Genomic DNA, 17,512 nt, shown 5'->3' with positions numbered 1-17,512 from the left:
CATCACTGATTGGCTAAAATCTATCATGTGACCTGCCCTCCCACTGTGCCAACATGGCGACGCCCAGGTCCTAATCCGGGAAACGTGCACCCAGAATATCTCGGTCCTCGACGCCTCGGGCGAGGGTGAGAAAGGCTTCGGCGTCGCGGGGATGGATCCAGGCCAGGGTCGGGCCCTCTCGAGGGCTTCTGGCTTCTCAGGGGCAGATCCTCCGAAGATGGGGTGTGGTGTCACCCTACCGAGGCCGCCGGGTCTTCTTAATCTTTATTAAGGTGTAGGACACCTGGCTCGGGGACACATCTCTCTGATGCGCTTCCTATGCCTTCCCCTGCCCGCCCCCCTCAACCAGGCTTGACGGGTAGAGGCCCCCGCGGATGTCCCGTGCGAGAATCCTTCCGTGGCTAAACCTGACTCTCCGCTCCGCCTGCAGTCTCTGTAGAGCCGGGTTTATGAAGGGGCAGCCGCAAGGGCTACCGAATCCGGCCGAAATGGAGAACGGCACTGAGCCCTGCGGAGAAGAGCGCCCCTCTGAGATTCAGGAGACAACTGTCACCGAGGGGGCCGCCAAAATAGCCTTCCCCAGCGCCAACGAAGTCTTCTACAACCCAGTGCAGGAGTTCAACCGGGACCTGACGTGAGCAGGGGTCTGGGGCCAGCGTGGCAGAGGGCAGTGGAACTGCAAGGATGGGGGGAGGGGTGAGCTAACCCTCCGTCTCCCGCAGATGTGCCGTGATCACCGAGTTTGCTCGCATTCAGCTCGCGGCCAAAGGAATCCAGAGTGAGTCGAGGTCCCCCCCCACTCCTGGTGGGCGGAGGTCACACAGAGCTCTCTCCCTGCCCCGCCTCCCTTTCCCTTAAAGTCCTGAAAGGCTCTGGCCACACACACAGCGGGCCTCGGGCTCATTTCCTTCAGGCTTTCCCCAGGGGCTTTGAGGAAGATCTTCCATGAATCTTCCGTTTACTGAGAAATAGGGGGAGGTGTCTCAGAGGAAGCTTTAATATTCCCTGACTTGTGCTTCTGGGTGGCTGCAGTCAAGGTACCAGGTGAGAAGGACGTGCAAAAGGTGGTCGTGGACTTGTCAGAGCAAGAGGAGGAAAAGGCTGAGATGAAGGAGGGTGCAAACCTGGCCCCAGGAGACCAACCTCGAACAGCTGCCGTGGGGGAGATCTGCGAGGTGGGGCCTGAACATAGCAGGTGGCAGCCCTGGAGTCCTCCAGTCATGGAGGAAGGAAGGCTCCTGAGGTGGCAGAGCTATAGGAAGTGGGGAGGGGGGGGGCGCTCCTTGTTGCCCAGCAGAGGACAGAGGTATCCATGTAAGTGGGGCTCCCTGATTACCCCCAACAGGAAGGCCTTCGAGTACTGGAGGGTCTGGCAGCCTCCGGCCTACGTTCCATTCGCTTTGCGCGAGAGGTGCCCGGGCTCCAGTCTGTGGTTGCCAATGATGCCTCTGCCCGAGCCGTGGATCTCATTTGCCGTAACGTGCAGCTCAACGGTGTGGCCCACCTGGTACATCCCAGGCATGCAGATGCCCGGTAGGTTTGGGGCCGCAGAGCCTGATGGCTGAGAGGTGCATGCTAGAACAAGGCTGCCTGGGCTTAAATCTTAGGCCTGTCGTAGTCTTCCTCTGTGACCTTGGGAGAGTGCCTCAGTTTCTCTGAGCCCCAGTTTCCTTGTCTATAACACGAGAATGTGAGTATTACAGGAGTTGTAATACTAATGCTGTGTTGATTAAATGAGAGATGGTGTTTGGCCAGAAGCATGTACCATTGTGGTTTCCCTTTTAGACTTCTCCACCTCTGGTACTTTTATTCATTCTATGAACCAGCGTATGTATATCTAGTCTAGTCGTTTGCTCTGTGCCAGGCATCTGTAAACAAGACCGACAAAATCCCTGACCTTGTGGCATTCACATTCTAATGCAGGGGCCTTGCAAACAACCCCCCGGTGAGGCCAGGTGCCTGGTTTTTTAGAGGCCACCAGCTAAGAATGCTTTTTGCATTTTTAAAGGGTTAAAAAGGGTACCATTTGTGGCCCACAAAGCCTAAAATACTTACTCTCTGACCCTTTACAGAAAACAAATAAAAAGTATTTGCTTAAAAAGTACACGGTTTCCTGACTATTAAAAACCTGATAGGAGGGGCCCCTGGCTGGCCCTTTTGGGCTAAGCATCTTCCCCTGGGGTATTGGGATTGAGCCCTGAGTCGGGCTCCCTGCTCAGCGGGAATCTGCTTCTCCTCCCTCTGCCCTGCTCATTCTCTCGCTCACCCTCTCTCTCAAATAAATAAAAGAATAAAATATTTTTTAAAAAAGACCTCATAGGAAACAAAAACCATAACAAATAACAAGACAAATGAGTAAACTGTATAATAAGCTAGAGGTGAAAAGTGCTGGGGTGGGGGGTGATTGAGGGTGGAGTAGGTGATGGAGGAAGGTGGTGGGTGGGTTACAATTTTAAATAACAGGGTCAGGGCAGGCTACACTGAGAAGGTAGCATTTGCATTTCCTCACCTACAAAGGGAGCAATAATCATTTCAAATCCATTGATTTATCTGGAAGATTATTTGAATCAATGAGTTAAGAGATCTATAGGGGCACCTGGGCAGCTCAGTCGATTAGTGTCTGCCTTGGGCTCAAGTTAGGATTTCTGGGATTCGGGATCCCTCTGCTCAGCAAGGAGTCTGCTTCTCCCTCTCCCTCTGTCCTCCCCCTACTCCTGATCTCTCTCTCTCAAATAAATAAATAAAATCTTAAAAAAAAAAAAGATTTATAAAATGCTTGAAACAGTTGTCAGGTACATACATGTTATATCTCCACTGGCTCTTACTATTGCCATTGTTAGACATGAGCATGCTGAGGCCCAAGGAGGAAGAGTCACTCAGCAAGTGGCCTTGCCAAGACATGAACCTAGGCAGCTGGCCCCCAAATCCAGCCCAACATGGTCACACTGAATGAGTGAACATGAGTAGGGGACAGAGCAGGACCCTCCCTGTGCAGGGGGTTGAGGACCTGGCCTTCTTGCTCCCAGGATGCTGATGTACCAGCACCAGAAGGTATCCGAGCGGTTTGATGTCATCGACCTGGACCCCTATGGCAGCCCTGCTCCCTTCTTGGATGCAGCTGTGCAGGCTGTGAGTGAAGGAGGTGAGGCCATGCTAATTCGAGGGTGAAGAGTGGCTGACACAGGGGTGTAGAGAGGGGACTCTCGGATCCTGACTGTCCAAGCCCTCCTTGCAGGGCTGCTGTGTGTGACCTGCACGGACATGGCAGTGCTGGCGGGGAACAGCGGAGAGACGTGCTACAGCAAGTATGGGGCCATGGCCCTCAAGAGTCGTGCCTGCCACGAGATGGTGAGGGGGGGGGCCCAGCCCTTTCCACCCTGTAGACCTGCTGAGCTGCCTCCAGGCAGCCAGGGCCAGATCCATCCTGAGAGTTCCGGACAAGCATGTCTATAACCAACATAGTCCCGAGAGCCTGGCCTGCCAATTCTGGTCATTTGGGGGGCAATGGTTCTGCCCAGGGTAGGAGCCCGTGATTAGTTATGTCATTTTTCCTAATATATCATCTCCTTTAACAGTTTTTCAAAATTGCTTTTTAAGACCGTTTTTGGGTCTGGGTTTGGGTTCACATCCTAGCTTTGCCAGTGTCATTGGACAATTGATTTCATCTTCTGGGGCCTTAGTTTTTGCATCTGTGAAATGAGCATGATGAGCATGGGTTGCCATGGGGATTCAAGGAGGCAGGGGGTGGCTGCATCCATGGGCCCAAATGAAGGATGTCCCATCTTTGTTCCTTAGGGGCCCTGTCGTCAGGTCAGCCTGGGAAACCAGAGCGCAGGTCCTTGGAGCCCATCGCATGGGGCACGCTGACATCACTAATTGGAATACATTCAGTTTAGCGGCCCCGTGCGTTCCTTAATGGTGTAGTGTCCCCCCTGCAGGGCCATAAAGAGACACCAACTTCTGTGATTTCGTAGACAGAGGTAGCTGAGGCATTCAGTTGGCAAGGGTCATGCAGCCAGGATGCTTGAGGCTGGGCCTGGAACCCAGGGAGCTGGCCCTGATCTGTGTTGTGAGCACCTTGTGTGCCACCAGGGTGGCGGGGAGGTGGCAGTGGAGGCATGAGGATGGCTGATGGCCATTTCCCACCCCCAGGCCCTGAGGATCGTCCTGCACAGCCTGGACCTCCGAGCCAACTGCTACCAGCGCTTCGTGGTGCCACTGCTCAGCATCAGTGCTGACTTCTATGTGCGTGTTTTCGTTCGTGTCTTCACCGGCCAGGCCAAGGTCAAAGCCTCAGCCAGGTTAGTCTGGGGCAAGGAAGAGTGATGAATGGAAGGAGGCAATGGGGCCTTTAGGGGCATTGGGAGGGCGGGGCATGATGCTACCCCGGGGAAATGGGGGTCCAGATGGGGATGAAGTCAGCCCGAGGGAGGAGTTGGGGTGTAGTAATCACGCTAGGAACATGGGGCCACCCCTGTTCCCCCACAGCAAGCAGGCACTGGTATTCCAGTGTGTGGGCTGCGGGACCTTCCACCTTCAGCGTCTTGGCAAAGCGTCGGGAGCCGCTGGTGGCCGGTGAGTAAGGGTGAGCCGGGGAGGAAGGTGTAGGGGGAGTCCCAGGGTCACTGTCCCCTCCCACCACCCTTGTCTATCTGCAGGGTCAAGTTTTCTGCAGCCTGCGGTCCCCCAGTCGCTCCGGAGTGTGAGCACTGTGGGCAGCGACACCAGGTGAGGCAAGGGAGAGGAAATGGGGGGAGGGGGGCGGCACCACTAGGATCGTGGTGGTCTTGACCCCTGCCCATCTGGCTGCCGTGCGTGTGTGTCTGTAGCTTGGCGGTCCCCTGTGGGCAGAGCCCATCCATGACCTGGACTTCGTGGGTCGTGTCCTAGAGGCTGTGAGCACCAACCCTGGCCGCTTCCACACTTCGGAGCGCATCCGAGGGGTCTTGAGTGTCATCACTGAGGTGGGGGCTGGGCCACGACGGGGAGGGGGTGGGGGGCTCCACCTGTGCCCCACCATCCCTCCTCCATCTGCCCACACCCATCGTGTCCCCCCTCGCAGGAGCTCCCGGACGTGCCTCTCTACTACACGCTGGACCAGCTAAGCAGCACCATCCACTGCAGCACGCCCAGCCTTCTACAGCTGCGGTGAGGGTCCCCCGCGTGCCCTCGGGCGAGTCCAGAGCCTCTCAGGCCAGGGTCTCCCATAAAACAGAGATCCAGCGTGCCTCTGCACAGGAGCTGGGAACACAGCTCGGAGGCTATGAGCCTTGGCGAGGGGGGACAGCCTTATTCTTACGATCACTGGCATCATGCAGGCCACGCAGCCCCCGTGAGACGTCCAGCTGCACCGGTCCAGTCGAGTGGCTCCCACCCACACAGGTCAGCACTGGCTTTGGGGTCCGGCCCCCCACCCACTCTGCTGACCGCGGCCCCTCCTGCTCCCCAGGTCGGCCCTCCTCCACGCTGGCTTCCAGGTCTCACTGTCCCATGCCTGCAAGAATGCGGTGAAGACGGATGCCCCCTCTTCGGCCCTCTGGGACATCATGCGCTGCTGGGTGAGGGCTGGTCTGACCGGAGGGTCATGGGCAGGCAGGACATGGTCAGGCCTGCATCCCCTGACCTTCGAGCTTTGCCTCCCAGGAAAAGGAGTGTCCGGTGAAACGGGAGCGCCTGTCAGAGACCAGCCCGGCGTTCCGCATTCTCAGCGTGGAGCCCAGGTACGGGCACCGCCAGGGCCGCCCCAGGCAGGGGAAGCCCCGTGCGTGCAGACGACACAGATACTTCCCCACACAGACACCTGCTCGTTCGAGTGAGACCCAGAATCTTCCTCCTTGCCCTCCCCTTCTGCCCCTGCCCTGGTCTGGGCGCACCACTGCCCACCCGCACCCCCGGGCCCCACCCTCTCCCCACCCAGTCTGTTCTCCCCACAGCAGCGAAGGTACAACCAGTGAGCACCTGAGTCAGATCACGTCTGCCCTGTGCTCAGAACCCTGTGCCTCCCACCTCACTCACTAGAGACCAGAGTTCTACCTGTAGGCTCTGCAGCATCTGCCTGACATCTCCTGTCCTCCTCTGTCCGGCTCTCCCCGCCTCACTCACTCCGTCCCGGGCCAAACTCCCCAGGCGCAACCCCACCCAGCCACCTTTATCAGGGCTTTTCTTCCCTTTATCCTGCTCCATTTTTTTTCAAGACCCTTACTCGTGCCCTAACACCATATCATTTGCATATTTCTGATCCGTCCCACTGTCTCATGTGCTAGAACATGGGCTTTACCACTGGCAGCAGATTTGAGGCACCACAGAATAGACACTTGCTAAATGTTTATTTAAATGGATGAGGGTCGGGACACTTGGGTGGCTCAGCGGTTGAGCGCCTTCGGCCCAGGGCATGACCCTGGGGTCCTTGGATCAAGTCCTGCATCAGGCTCCCCTCATGGAGCCTGCTTCTCTCTCTACCTATGTCTCTGCCTCTCTCTCCGTGTCTCTCATGAATAAATAAAATCTTTTTTAAAAAATAAAAAAATAGGGATCCCTGGGTGGCGCAGCGGTTTGGCGCCTGCCTTTGACCCAGGGCGCGATCCTGGAGACCCAGGATCGAATCCCACGTCAGGCTCCTGGTGCATGGAGCCTGCTTCTCCCTCTGCCTGTGTCTCTGCCCCCCCCCCCCTCTCTCTCTGTGACTATCATAAATAAATAAAAATTAAAAAAAAAAATTTAAAAAAATAAAAAAATAAATGGATGAGGGTCCTGACAGGCAGACGCAATCTTCTCGAAGCTCATGGAGCTGCACTGCGATCGGCAGGTGGTCTGTGCACACCCTCAGGCCTCTGCCCCTCAGCCCCGACTCCCGCTTCCCCAGGCTGCAGGCCAACTTCACTGTCCGGGATGATGCCAACCCCAGCTCCCGCCAGCGAGGACTCAAGCGCTTCCAGGCTAATCCCGAGGCCAACTGGGGCCCCCGGCCCCGCGCCCGGCCAGGGTGAGTGAGAATACGGTGGCCGTGGGGCTTGGCCAGGGCAGGGGGGCACAAAGGCCAGACGGGGTCCCAGCTACTCCCTCTCCCTGCACAGGGGCAAGGCTGCAGGTGAAGCTATGGAGGAGAGACGCAGGCTGCACCAGAATAAGAGAAAGGAGCCCGCGGAAGACCCAGTCCAGCGGGCTGCCCGGCTCAAGACGTTTCCCTGTAAAAGATTCAAGGAGGTGAGGCACCCTCAGCTGGCCCTGCAGCACCTGGGGATCCCCCTCCCAGCAACAGGATACGGCCAAGGGCCAATCAGGGCCGGGACACCTGGGGCAGGCAAGGGGTAGGAGTGAGCTCCCCATCCAGGAAAAGGACCCAGCAGAGGCTGATGAGCTCTGGGCCAGGGTTCACACCCCCCATCCTCCCACCAGGGCACCTGTCAGCGTGGGGACGAGTGCTGCTACTCCCACAGCCCCCCAACACCCGAGGACGCTGCTGAAGCCACCCCCAGTGACGGTCCCAAGACCCCTTACCAGAACCCACCAGGGCCAGGCGTCGCCACTGGTCCTGGAGTAGACTGAGCCAATAAAGAGATGTCATCTCTTCGACGGTCTTGTCTGGATGAGAAGGCTGCCTGTGGTCTGTCTGTCCATCTGCCTTAAGGGCTCTGTCCTCTCCAGCGGCCTGTCTGCAGTCTCTTCCTCCCTGGGGGAGCTCTGTGGTTCTGGAAGCCTGTCTGTCCCTTGCTGACTGAAGTGTGGTCAGTGTTTCTGCCTGGGACGTTCTGTCCCCGGGTGGGGGTGGAAGCTGACCCTCTCTGGCTGCGCGGTGGTCTGTCCCCTTGCAGCTCCGGGCGCCGCCCCCCTGCCCCCCCCCACGCTGCGGGTGCCTGCAGTTCCTGGCGCGACCACGGGGCGGCGGCCGTGTGCTCGTGCCCGCAGGGCCTTAACCCCTTCCCCCGCCCCAACGCGCACACCCACACCCCCTGTCGGCGTGCGCGCCGTCGCAGACGGGCTCCCCAGTCAACCAACCCCTACCCGGCCTCGCGTCGCCGCCTGGGTTCCCTGGCAGAGCTCCCCGCGGGGCCTCGGTGGCGGAAGCCGGGCCGGAACCAGGCGCCTGGTGCATCCGCTCCAGACCAGGTGCTTCCTGCTCCGCGGCCCCTCCGGCGAGCGCACTGAGGCGCTGGCGGGCCTGCGCTTCCCCTCCCCTCTGGGGGCTGAGCTCACGGAGGCTGAGCGACGTTAACGGAGAGGCCGAGGGTCCCCACCCCCACCTCCCAAACACCTTTCTCCGCTGCATCCCCACCTGTGAAATGAACCTAATCCAAGAACCTAGCTTGTAGGGAACATCAGGTAACTGATGTGCTGCGAGCCGAACCCCTGCTTCCCTGGGGCAGTGGGACGGCTGGTGGTCGGCTGCTCCTGGGCTTCACCGGAGTCCTGGGAGGCGGTGGCTCCTGCTGTCCCCAGATAGATACACCCGAGGCAAAGCACGACTGACACAGGTGGGAGGGCACTAGAGAAAGGTAGAGTCTGGTCCCTGCTACCAAGCTCTTCCTGCGGCCCCTCTCGTGAGGCTCTGGCTCGGGGCTGAGTGCCACCAGCACCCCAGACACTTGCCCAACACCTCTTTATCACCATGGTCCCCTCCACCCTCAAAGTGGCCTGTGATGTGGGATGAGGGCCAGAGACCACCAAGTTGGGGCTGTGTGGTCCTGTGGCCTAGAGGATCCACATCCTGGGGACAGGAGGGGAGCACCTATTGTAAGGTGCTGCTAGCCCTGGCACCCTGGGAGTCCCTCCCAGTTGTGGCACTAGCTCTCATCCTCCATCCTGGGCCTGAAAAGGTGGTAGGGACAGCAGGCCCAGGGGGGCCCAGGACGCTGGCCCAGGCTGGACACCTAAGGGCTGCCTGTAAGAATGGCCTTCCCTCCAGGGCCTCAGCCTGGGGTGGGGGTGGTGCAGAGCCCCGGAGGGAGGGGTGGTGTAAAAAGAGGAACCAAACTGGGTGAAGAGAGGAGGAGCAGGAGGGGGCCCTGGGTCACGAGGCCCCAGCACTGCCGGAAAGGACTCTCCACCCCCATCAGCGCCGACACTTGGGCAGGGGGGTGTTCAAAGCCAGAGGTGAAACCCAAGCGATACGGGAAGCTGCTGCTTCCCTGCCTCAGTTTCCCCTCTGCGTGCATCCGGGTCCGTCACTCCCAGCCGTGCATTGGTCGGGGTCCTCCGAGGCCCTGGGCCACTCCAGCGCCTGGGGGGAGGGAAGGTGAGGCCCTGAGGGGTGAAGGCTCGGTCCGTCGCCGGCCGGGGGCGGGGCCGCGGGGCCCGCGCTCAGAGATCCCCGCCCGCCGGTTTCCTCCGGGGTCAGCCCGGCTCCTTATCAGGCGCGGCCAGTCGGCCAGGCCCTTATCTGTGCCGGTCCAGCATCCTCCGGCGCGGCCGGGGGTGAGAGGGAGGAAACTGGGCCGCCGGGGGCGGGGAGAGGGCGGGCCGGCCAGGAGCAGCTCACTTTCCCTCGAGGGATCCACGCCGCCGTCGCCGCGGCCTTTGGGAGCCCGGGAAGAGGCGCGGCCCCGACGCTGCTGCCGGGAGGGGGCGGCAAGCTCCCGGCGGCCCCGACCGCCGCCGCCGCCGCCGCCGCCGCCGCCGAGGCCGCATCCGATTGGGGCCACGGAACCCGGCCTGGAGCCCTGAAGGACAGAGCCAGGGCACTCACCGGACAGCAGGACCAGCGCCGGGGTAAGAGGGGAGTTGCCTGAAGGTGGGGGATCCTGGGAAGGCCTACATTCATTCATTTGTTCATTCATTCATTCATTCATTCATTCATTCATCAGGGGGTACCCACTAAGGGAAAGTCCAGGCCAGCTTCTCCAGGGCCTAGGTAGGGATGACAGGGCAGAGAGGCCAGGAGTCCCAGAAGTTGCTGGGACACTGCAAGCCATGGAGCCAAACTGTCTAAGCAGAGATGCAAAAGAGTGGATGCTGATGCGGGTAGGAAATGGGGTGTGGGGGACACCAGGGAGGGCCAGAGAAGAATTGGGACATGACTATGTACTGATCAGTGGGGTCAGGGTTTGGGGATCCTGGATTGGCATTTTTTTTTTTAATTTTTTATTTATGATAGTCACAGAGAGAGAGAGAGAGGCAGAGACACAGGCGGAGGGAGAAGCAGGCTCCATGCACCGGGAGCCCGACGTGGGATTCGATCCCGGGTCTCCAGGATCGCGCCCTGGGCCAAAGGCAGGCGCCAAACCGCTGCGCCACCCAGGGATCCCTGGATTGGCATTTTTGATCATAGTGTCGGCAGTGGGGTTACAGGGTTCATAAGGGGGTGGGAGTCAATGGAGCGATAATGGAGGACTTTCAGGGTGTGACATGGGCAATGAGAAGAGAGCCCCAGGGTCATAGCTGAGGGCCCACATGGTCAGCTGGGGGAGGAATCAGTGAAGGGTCAGAGTCAATTGTAGAGGAACTCTAAGGTCACATGGTATCAATAAGGGGGTGTCTCAGGATCAGATCTGAGAATTACAGGGTCATCCTGGGGGCAATGGGATCCTTCATGGGTTCCTTCCTTCCCCCTCTCTCCAGGCTCCAGGTGAGAAGGGATTCTGTAATAAAGGAAATTTTCTCAGAAGCTGGGCAACTGAGGCCCCTCGTGAATCACAAACAGCTCAGAGATGGCACTGCCAAGCTCAGTGCTGCCAAGACTCACTGGGTACCTCCTGCCCTTGTGCAGATTCCCCTCGCGTGTCCTGGTGGTTTCTGAGTCCACCTGCCTTTGCCCACCACCCCACCATCTCCCCACCCTTTCCATCATCTGAGGGTGGTGTTGGGCTAAGGGATGTGCATGGCATCTGATTTCTCCCTCCCCACTGGCTTCCTTCCCTCCCACAGGTGAGCACCCCCTTGGGGTCCATGTGCCCGCCCCAGGCCCAGGCAGAGGTGGGCCCCACCATGACTGAGAAGGCCGAAATGGTGTGTGCCCCCAGCCCAGTGCCTGCTCTGCCCCCCAAGCCCGCCTCGCCTGGGCCCCCGAAAGTGAAGGAGGTTGGCCACCAAAGCTCCTCATCCCCCAGGCTGCCTCCTGGCGTGCCAGTGATCAGCCTGGGCCACACCAGGCCCCCAGGGGCAGCCGTGGCCACCACGGAGCTGAGTGCCCTGCGGCCCCCGCTGCTGCAGCTCTCTACCCTGGGAACTGCCCCACCGCCCCTGGCCCTGCATTATCACCCTCACCCTTTCCTCAACAGGTCAGTGGGGAGCTGGGGCCTGGGGGGAATCCAGGGCCGGGGTCCTTGCCCACAAGGCGTTAGTGACCCACGACCCCTTACAGCCTCTACATTGGGCCAGCAGGACCTTTTGGCATCTTCCCTAGCAGCCGGCTGAAGCGGAGACCGAGCCACTGTGAGCTGGAGCTGGCTGAGGGTGAGTATGGGTTGGTGTGTGCATAGCCATCTCTGCTGGGACTCACATCTGCACAGGAAAAGGTGCTACAGGTGCACACAGACATATACAGGACAGCCCCCACAGGGACTCAGTACTCAGGTTATACCCCTGTGCAAAACCACAGACCCCTGGCCAGCCCCACATGACCACAGCCACCCAACAAGCCACAAAGAGTTCACGGCAAATGTGCCATGGCGTGGGGGGCCACAAAATGACAGCTCCAATAGAATGCACAGCCGTGCAGGAAACAGGACAACAACCACACAAGAGACAGCCACACAACCACAGCCACTTAGGACCACGGCCACACAAGAGTCAGCCACAGAACCACAGCCACACAACCACAACCACCTGGCAACGATTGTACACAACCACAGCCATTTAACTATGCCAGAGTTCACCCAAGACACAGACGGGGGGGGGGGGGGGGGGGGACCACGGTCACACCTAAGGAACCTCTCAGACCCACGTGCATCTCCAGGCACATTCAGGGGCACACTCAGAATGAGGACCATGGGACAGCTCCCCAGACTGACGGCCACGGGAAACATTTCCCTAGGCATCTCAGCCACTGACAGAAAGGTGTGGGCAGTCAGAGATACAGAAGATCTCGGTTGTCTGCAGCCTTGGCCTGTGATGGTCCTTGTCGAAGGGGGAGGGAGCGGGGAAGCCGGTTGCTCACGAGCAGCGGGGGACCTACACATGGATCCTACTTGTGGATCGCTCCGCTCGGGTGGAGAAAGCCCCAGCCCACCGCCTGTGGAAGCGCCTACGAGGGTCCTGGGTGCCCGAAGCAGGGCAGGAGGGGGCGCCCCCTGGGCCCCGGCGCCAACCCGACCCCTCCTGTTCGCAGGGCACCAGCCCCAGAAGGTGGCCCGGCGTGTGTTCACCAACAGCCGGGAGCGCTGGCGGCAGCAGAACGTGAATGGTGCCTTCGCAGAGCTCAGGAAGCTGCTGCCAACGCACCCGCCCGACCGGAAGCTGAGCAAGAACGAGGTGCTCCGCTTGGCCATGAAATACATTGGCTTCCTGGTGCGGCTGCTGCGCGACCAGGCGGCCGCTCTGGCCGCAGGCCCCGCCCCGCCCGGGCCCCGCAAACGGCCGGCGCACCGAGCCCCGCACGACGGCTCCCGCCGCGGGCCTTGTCGCAGGGCCGAGGCCGCGGTGCGCGCGCAGCCCGCGCCCCCGGCCGGCCCCGACGGCGGCCCCGACGGGGCGGCCCGGCCCATCAAGACGGAACGAGCGGCCGTGAGCCCTGAGGTGCGGTGACCTCCGCGGCGTTGCCTCTGAGCCGAGGGGCACCGGGAACTCCGCCCAGAGCGGTCGGGGAAAGGGCAGCCGATGCCCTGCGCCTGCTCTGGAGCGAACTGCCCCGAAGAGGGACCAGTGAGGACGTCCCCAACGGGGAGAAGGGCCCCGGCGTCCGGAAGGGCGGCTGTCGCCCCCAGGGGTCTTGCAGACCTTTATATCACCCGGCGCCCCTGGAAATGGCCTTTCCCGCATCTCCCTCCCGGGGCCGGGGGCCGGGGACCAACATGGCAGCCTGGTCATCGGACTAACGTGGTGCCTCTTTTTTGCGGGCTGGGGCCAGCGGGAGAGGTGGGGAGGGACCGGGGAGTCTTGGCCCTTCTCAGCGGCGCCCCCTCCTGGAGACCCAGGGATGAGACGCTCCTGGACCGCGTCAGGGGCGTCGGGAGAGGCGCGGGGTCCCCGCCGCCACTCACCCCACTGATCTCGAACCGGTCCCGCACGACGGCGTTAGCGAAGGCTCGGGCGCTCTTACTTTTGTTTTTCTTTATTTCTTTATTTCACATACACATTAGCCATTCAATGGAGAAGCCGGAGAGAGTCAGGCAAAGATGGTATAACAGAAGCGCAGTGACGGGGGCGGGGCGGGGCGGGGCGGGGCGGAGAGGGAACATACGGGCTGGCTGCCTACTTGCATTCCGCTAGGACACTGAAAACCCAGAAAACAAAACAGACAGTAAACTACCCTTGTTTCTTATGTATCTCAGTGCAGAGACGGGGGTGGAGGGCAGAGAGAGGGGGAGACCAGGCTGAAGGAGGAGGAGCGGAGGGACAGGGGACGCTAAGGGGGAAGCACACCAAATCCATTAGTACTATATATAGAGATACTCGTATATACTGCGTTTCTTAGCCTAAGAAGAAACTTGTTTGACGGGACGGGCGGCCTTTGCGGTCCGCGATGCTGGTGCTGGTCGGGCGCACGGATCTCCCGGGAGGGGCCGAAGCGGGGCTGGCCCAGGCTGGCTTGGGGGGAGGGGGGCGCCCCGAGGGTGGGTGGGTGGGGGGAGCAGAGGCGGGGCTGGGGTGCCCCTCGGGCTCTCGATTGGGGGACGAAATTTCTCGTGACTTTATTGCTCCTTTATTTTCTCTCGTGTGGGGGGTCCGTTCAGCACGGTCGGGGGGAGGAAATGGTGGGTCGTCTGAGCCACCCGGCCCCTCTGGGACCCAGAGCGCGGCGTCCGCTCCGCCAGCACGGGGGTGAGAACAAGGCACTAGGTCGGCCGGCCAGCGCGGGGGCGGGTGTGTAAGGCAGTCGACGGGGCTGGTTGCGGGGGAGGGGGGGGCTGTGTGCGGGGCCGTGTGCGTGCGTGCGTGCGGGCGCGGGCCTGGGCGAATCGACCTGTCAGCTTGGCTGGTCCTGTCCTGGAGCTTCGAGCCTTCCTCGTGCTCCCCGGTGGGTGACGGGGGTAGGGGTAGGGGTGGGAGGAGTGATGTTGAGTCGGGGGCGCCGGGGAAAAGAGGGGGGGTAACTACCAACTTGCTGAGCGCGCTCCTGATAATGCTGGTGAGGGTCAAGTTGGCGTCTGGCTCAAAGAAGGGCGCTCGGGGCGGAGAGGGAGGGAGGGAGGGGACGTTTGTTCGTTGGCATTGACCTCTGCGGGGGAGGGGCTGGGGACCCCCCCGCCGCGCCCCCGTCCGGGCACGGGGATGGGGCGAGGAGGGGGCGCTGGGCCCTGGGGAGGGGGCGCCCGGGGAGACCCGCGGCCAGAGCAGCCCAGCCGCCGGGCGTATGCCGCTGTCCCGTTCCGTTAAACTCAACAAAGAAGGGATATGCGTGTTCCTAACAAGTGCAGGATATTTAATTGATTCATAAACTTATGTATAATAGTTTGTGGGTTTTTTTTAAAACGTACTTTATAATGTAAGAAGCACCAGGGTTTTTATGTTGAATTATCTTAAAAATAATTTTCTCTCGTCCTTTTCCTTTTTGATCTTGTTTTTTTTTTAATGTCGAGGTGTTTTTTTTTTTTTAACTCTAAAATGTGAACGTTTCCTTCAGCCCTCCCACCGAAACCGAGAACGAACGACGAAACAAATAAAAACCCCAGATCATCCTCGTCAACGCAGGAAAACGACTTAAAAAAAAAAAAAAAAACTGAAAACGAACAAAAAAAAAAAAAAAAAAAAAGGAAAAAACACTCAGCTTTCGTTATCCCCGCGCAGGGCGGGGCAGGCCCAGTTCTTTTAGCGTCCCCAGAGCCGCGAGGACATTACAACAAAAATAGAATTTTTCTTAACAATCTCTTAACATACAAAGATAGGAAAACTCTCTGATGCATTGCACTTGGTTCAATGAAAAAAAAAAAAGTTCATTTCCCCCATATATATTTTTTGTGGGTTTTTTTTTTTCTCTTCTAACACGTCCCCACATCTCCTGTCGCCCTCGTCGCCCCTCGCCTGCCCCTCACAACGACACTTAGGAAAGGAGCGGCCCCCACCCCCCTGCCCGCCCGGGCAGCCCCGCCGGGCGTGCTCCCGCCCCGGCCCAGCTGGCCTGCAGCTTCCGACCTCGCCCGGGCGGGCGCCCCGCAGACCCCGGCTCCCGCGGGCCCACCGCGCCCGCGGCCCCGATTGTCTTCGAGGGAAGGGGCGCGTGCGGCCGGGCAGGGGGTCCCTTCCGCTCCCCTCTCAGCTCTGACCCTGTTTAGCCAACCAAACTGAAAAATCATTGCACTTTGACCGCGCGTCACGCCCGGCCCACCCGGCCCCCCACCCCCCCGCCCTACTCCCCACGCCCCCCCCACCCAGGCTCCCGCGGGATCCCCTGTCCCCTGCTTCTCAGTCCCGGTCTTCCCCGAAGGCTGCACGCGGTTGGGGGAGGGCCTTCGCTCAACTTCCAACAAAAGCCACTCCTGGGGCCAGCCACCTAGTGGCTTCCAGTTGAGGAGGCACCGATCGCTGGCCCTTTTGGCCCCAGGTAAGGGCCCTCCTCGCCTCCCCAGCCAGCTCCCTCCCCTCCGTCCCTCCCTCCCTGCTGGGGCCACAGCCTCACAAACTAGATTCACAATAAATAAAGCCCACAACCCACCCCTACGGTGCAATGTTGGGTTGACTGACTTTCAGAGGATCCTGACCTGTGCTTTGTGTTTTCATACAGTTAAGAAAGAGAGAGAGAGAGGCACAAGGACTCGAGAAGGGGGCCTAGGAAGGGAGATGCAGGGAGCAGGGAGTAAGGCACAGAAAGACAAGCCAGAGGGGCCAAGTCACACCCCGGAGGGGGGCTGGGCATGCTCTTGCTTCCCTCCCTCCCAGGGGGCTTCAGAAAACCCTCTGGACAGGCCCCCAACCATCCCTTGGGGGGAGGAAGGGGCTGCAGGGGGAGGGAGGAGAGCTACTTCCTGTGGTGTGTTACCAAATTGTTCCCAAGTTGCTCAAATGGAGGAGGAGTTCCCAATTGCAACGGCAAAAGACCCAAACAATGAATGCCCCACCCCTAAATAAAGAGTAAAGACATTACAGCTGAAATCCAGAGAGAAGTGGCCAGGAGGCCCATGTGGTGGAGAAAGTGGGGTTGGGGGGGGGGACAGAGAAAGGTCCAAAACACTTTTGAAAAAGGACAACACCCAACACCCTCCAAAGGAACTGAAAGTCGGCGAGCAGGACGCCTACCTAGCGCAGGTGGCAGCTTAGCCAGTGGCAGCGGCGGCTGCCTCATCCTCCTCGCTCGGCTCCGGGGTCCCCTTTCTGCTCCACTCTCCGGCCCGGCCACAGCAGGGCTGTCTGTGTGAGGGGCAGGGGCAGGGACCGGTGGGGCGGAGCGAGGGCACCTGCATGCGGGGGCTGGGGTGTGGGGGCGACCTGGGGCCCACCTCCCCTCACTTGTGGCATGGCGAGAGAGTGATTTTCCCAGCCTGCAGAGAAAGGGAAGAGGGGGCCTGTCCCAGGCTGGGACGGGCTGTCGTAGCATTCCGACTTTTTCCTATGGACTGTACAGAGGGGTCTGAGGCCCTGAAACTACCCCCGAAACTCAGGGTGGGGTGACAACACCCTCCATTCCAGGAGCAAGAAATTAGCTCCAGGGGATGCTCCCTGACCCCCAGGGTGGAGGGGGGGCTTCTACCCCGAAGGTAGGGCAGGGAGACCTGGAAGCCAGGGGCCTCACCTAGTCCAGAGCAGCTGGGGGGAAGAAGCCAGAGGCCAAGGCAGTGGGGACTGGGGGGCAAGGGAGGGGAGGAGGGGGGAGACAGGCAGGGAGGGGGCGGAGTCTGGAGGGAGAACCCTCTGGATCTGCACCCCATCATTTGTACAAGCTTGTCCTCCGAGCTCCCTAGTGAAGCTTCGGCCCGAGTCGAGGGTGGGGTTCCCCTAGGAAGGGTGAGGGTGTAGGACAGGCCCCTTTAGAACTGTGCTGGTTGCTTTGTCGGGTTGATTTTGTTCCTTCCCCGGAAGGTCGGGGCGGGGTAGGGAGGGGAGAAAGGCAGTTCTGCTGCATCCTTTCTTTCTTTCTGTCCTCTACTTAACAGAGTCCGTTTTGCATGTTTCTTTCTGCTTGGCTGCTGGTGCACAGCTCCACCGAGACCTCTTCTGAGGGCTCTCCGAGAACTGGGCTGCTTCTGGGGGCCTGCAGGGCTCCCCGGGCTGGAGGAGAGAAGGGCTGAGTGGCTGACGACGTTTAATTTTTGCTTTTCGGTGGGGCTGGGCTGGGGGATTTTTCCACGTCTCAAAATTTCTTCTCCCCCCGTTTGAGGAACCTCTTCTTTACATTTTGTCATTTCTTTTGTCGATCTTATCAGAGGAACCAGGACTGAAATGGGACAAAAAGAGGTGGTATTGAGAACAACAGGGGCAAGTCTCT

At 59.9% G+C, this 17,512-nt stretch overlaps 3 protein-coding genes across 10 annotated transcripts in view; 2 read left to right on the top strand and 1 right to left on the bottom strand.

The window, feature by feature from the left end:
- Window positions 1-2: 2 nt before the first annotated feature.
- On the top strand, window positions 3-7,569 carry TRMT1 (tRNA methyltransferase 1). 2 transcript variants are annotated; one of them, XM_041762734.1, is made up of 17 exons: window positions 3-125; window positions 350-634; window positions 723-778; window positions 1,033-1,175; window positions 1,346-1,533; window positions 3,027-3,142; window positions 3,236-3,348; window positions 4,153-4,301; window positions 4,489-4,575; window positions 4,659-4,728; window positions 4,830-4,964; window positions 5,063-5,148; window positions 5,450-5,558; window positions 5,644-5,720; window positions 6,863-6,982; window positions 7,074-7,203; window positions 7,396-7,569. In XM_041762734.1, exons 2-17 carry the CDS (start codon window positions 375-377, stop codon window positions 7,543-7,545), a joined length of 1,989 nt encoding a protein of 662 aa, XP_041618668.1. In that variant the 5' UTR covers window positions 3-125; window positions 350-374; the 3' UTR covers window positions 7,546-7,569. The 2 variants fall into 2 exon arrangements, with proteins under 2 accessions (XP_041618668.1, XP_041618669.1); XM_041762735.1 differs by having other exon boundaries at window positions 29-125; window positions 431-634.
- A 1,685-nt stretch (window positions 7,570-9,254) lies between these two features.
- Window positions 9,255-12,968, top strand: LYL1 (LYL1 basic helix-loop-helix family member). The gene is made up of 4 exons (XM_041761112.1): window positions 9,255-9,705; window positions 10,861-11,213; window positions 11,297-11,388; window positions 12,263-12,968. The coding sequence occupies exons 2-4, from the start codon at window positions 10,882-10,884 to the stop codon at window positions 12,676-12,678; spliced, it is 840 nt and encodes a 279-aa protein (XP_041617046.1). The 5' UTR covers window positions 9,255-9,705; window positions 10,861-10,881; the 3' UTR covers window positions 12,679-12,968.
- A 224-nt stretch (window positions 12,969-13,192) lies between these two features.
- NFIX (nuclear factor I X) overlaps window positions 13,193-17,512 on the bottom strand; it is a 73,154-nt gene continuing 68,834 nt past the window's right edge. For all 7 annotated transcript variants that reach the window (XM_041761109.1, XM_041761105.1, XM_041761104.1 and 4 more), the window contains one exon: window positions 13,193-17,461. In XM_041761109.1, the coding sequence (XP_041617043.1) occupies window positions 17,447-17,461 (15 nt within the window). In that variant the 3' untranslated portion in view covers window positions 13,193-17,446. The remainder of the gene's footprint in view (window positions 17,462-17,512) is intronic.

Source organism: Vulpes lagopus, chromosome 7 (genome assembly GCF_018345385.1).
Source record: "Vulpes lagopus strain Blue_001 chromosome 7, ASM1834538v1, whole genome shotgun sequence".
Classification (NCBI taxonomy): Eukaryota; Metazoa; Chordata; class Mammalia; order Carnivora; family Canidae; genus Vulpes; species Vulpes lagopus.
This window is presented reverse-complemented; position numbering and strand designations above follow the sequence as displayed.

What these genes read in the sequence shown, in the direction of transcription:
- TRMT1 (XM_041762734.1), top strand. Translation starts at nt 375, where the DNA reads ATGTCCCGTGCGAGAATCCTTCCGTGGCTAAACCTGACTCTCCGCTCC. An exon ending in CGGCCCCGCGCCCGGCCAGG is followed by an intron (nt 6,983 to 7,073) that starts GTGAGTGAGAAT and finishes CTCCCTGCACAG; the next exon opens with GGGCAAGGCTGCAGGTGAAG. An exon ending in CCTGTAAAAGATTCAAGGAG is followed by an intron (nt 7,204 to 7,395) that starts GTGAGGCACCCT and finishes TCCTCCCACCAG; the next exon opens with GGCACCTGTCAGCGTGGGGA.
- LYL1 (XM_041761112.1), top strand. Translation starts at nt 10,882, where the DNA reads ATGTGCCCGCCCCAGGCCCAGGCAGAGGTGGGCCCCACCATGACTGAG. An exon ending in CCTCACCCTTTCCTCAACAG is followed by an intron (nt 11,214 to 11,296) that starts GTCAGTGGGGAG and finishes GACCCCTTACAG; the next exon opens with CCTCTACATTGGGCCAGCAG. An exon ending in TGAGCTGGAGCTGGCTGAGG is followed by an intron (nt 11,389 to 12,262) that starts GTGAGTATGGGT and finishes TCCTGTTCGCAG; the next exon opens with GGCACCAGCCCCAGAAGGTG.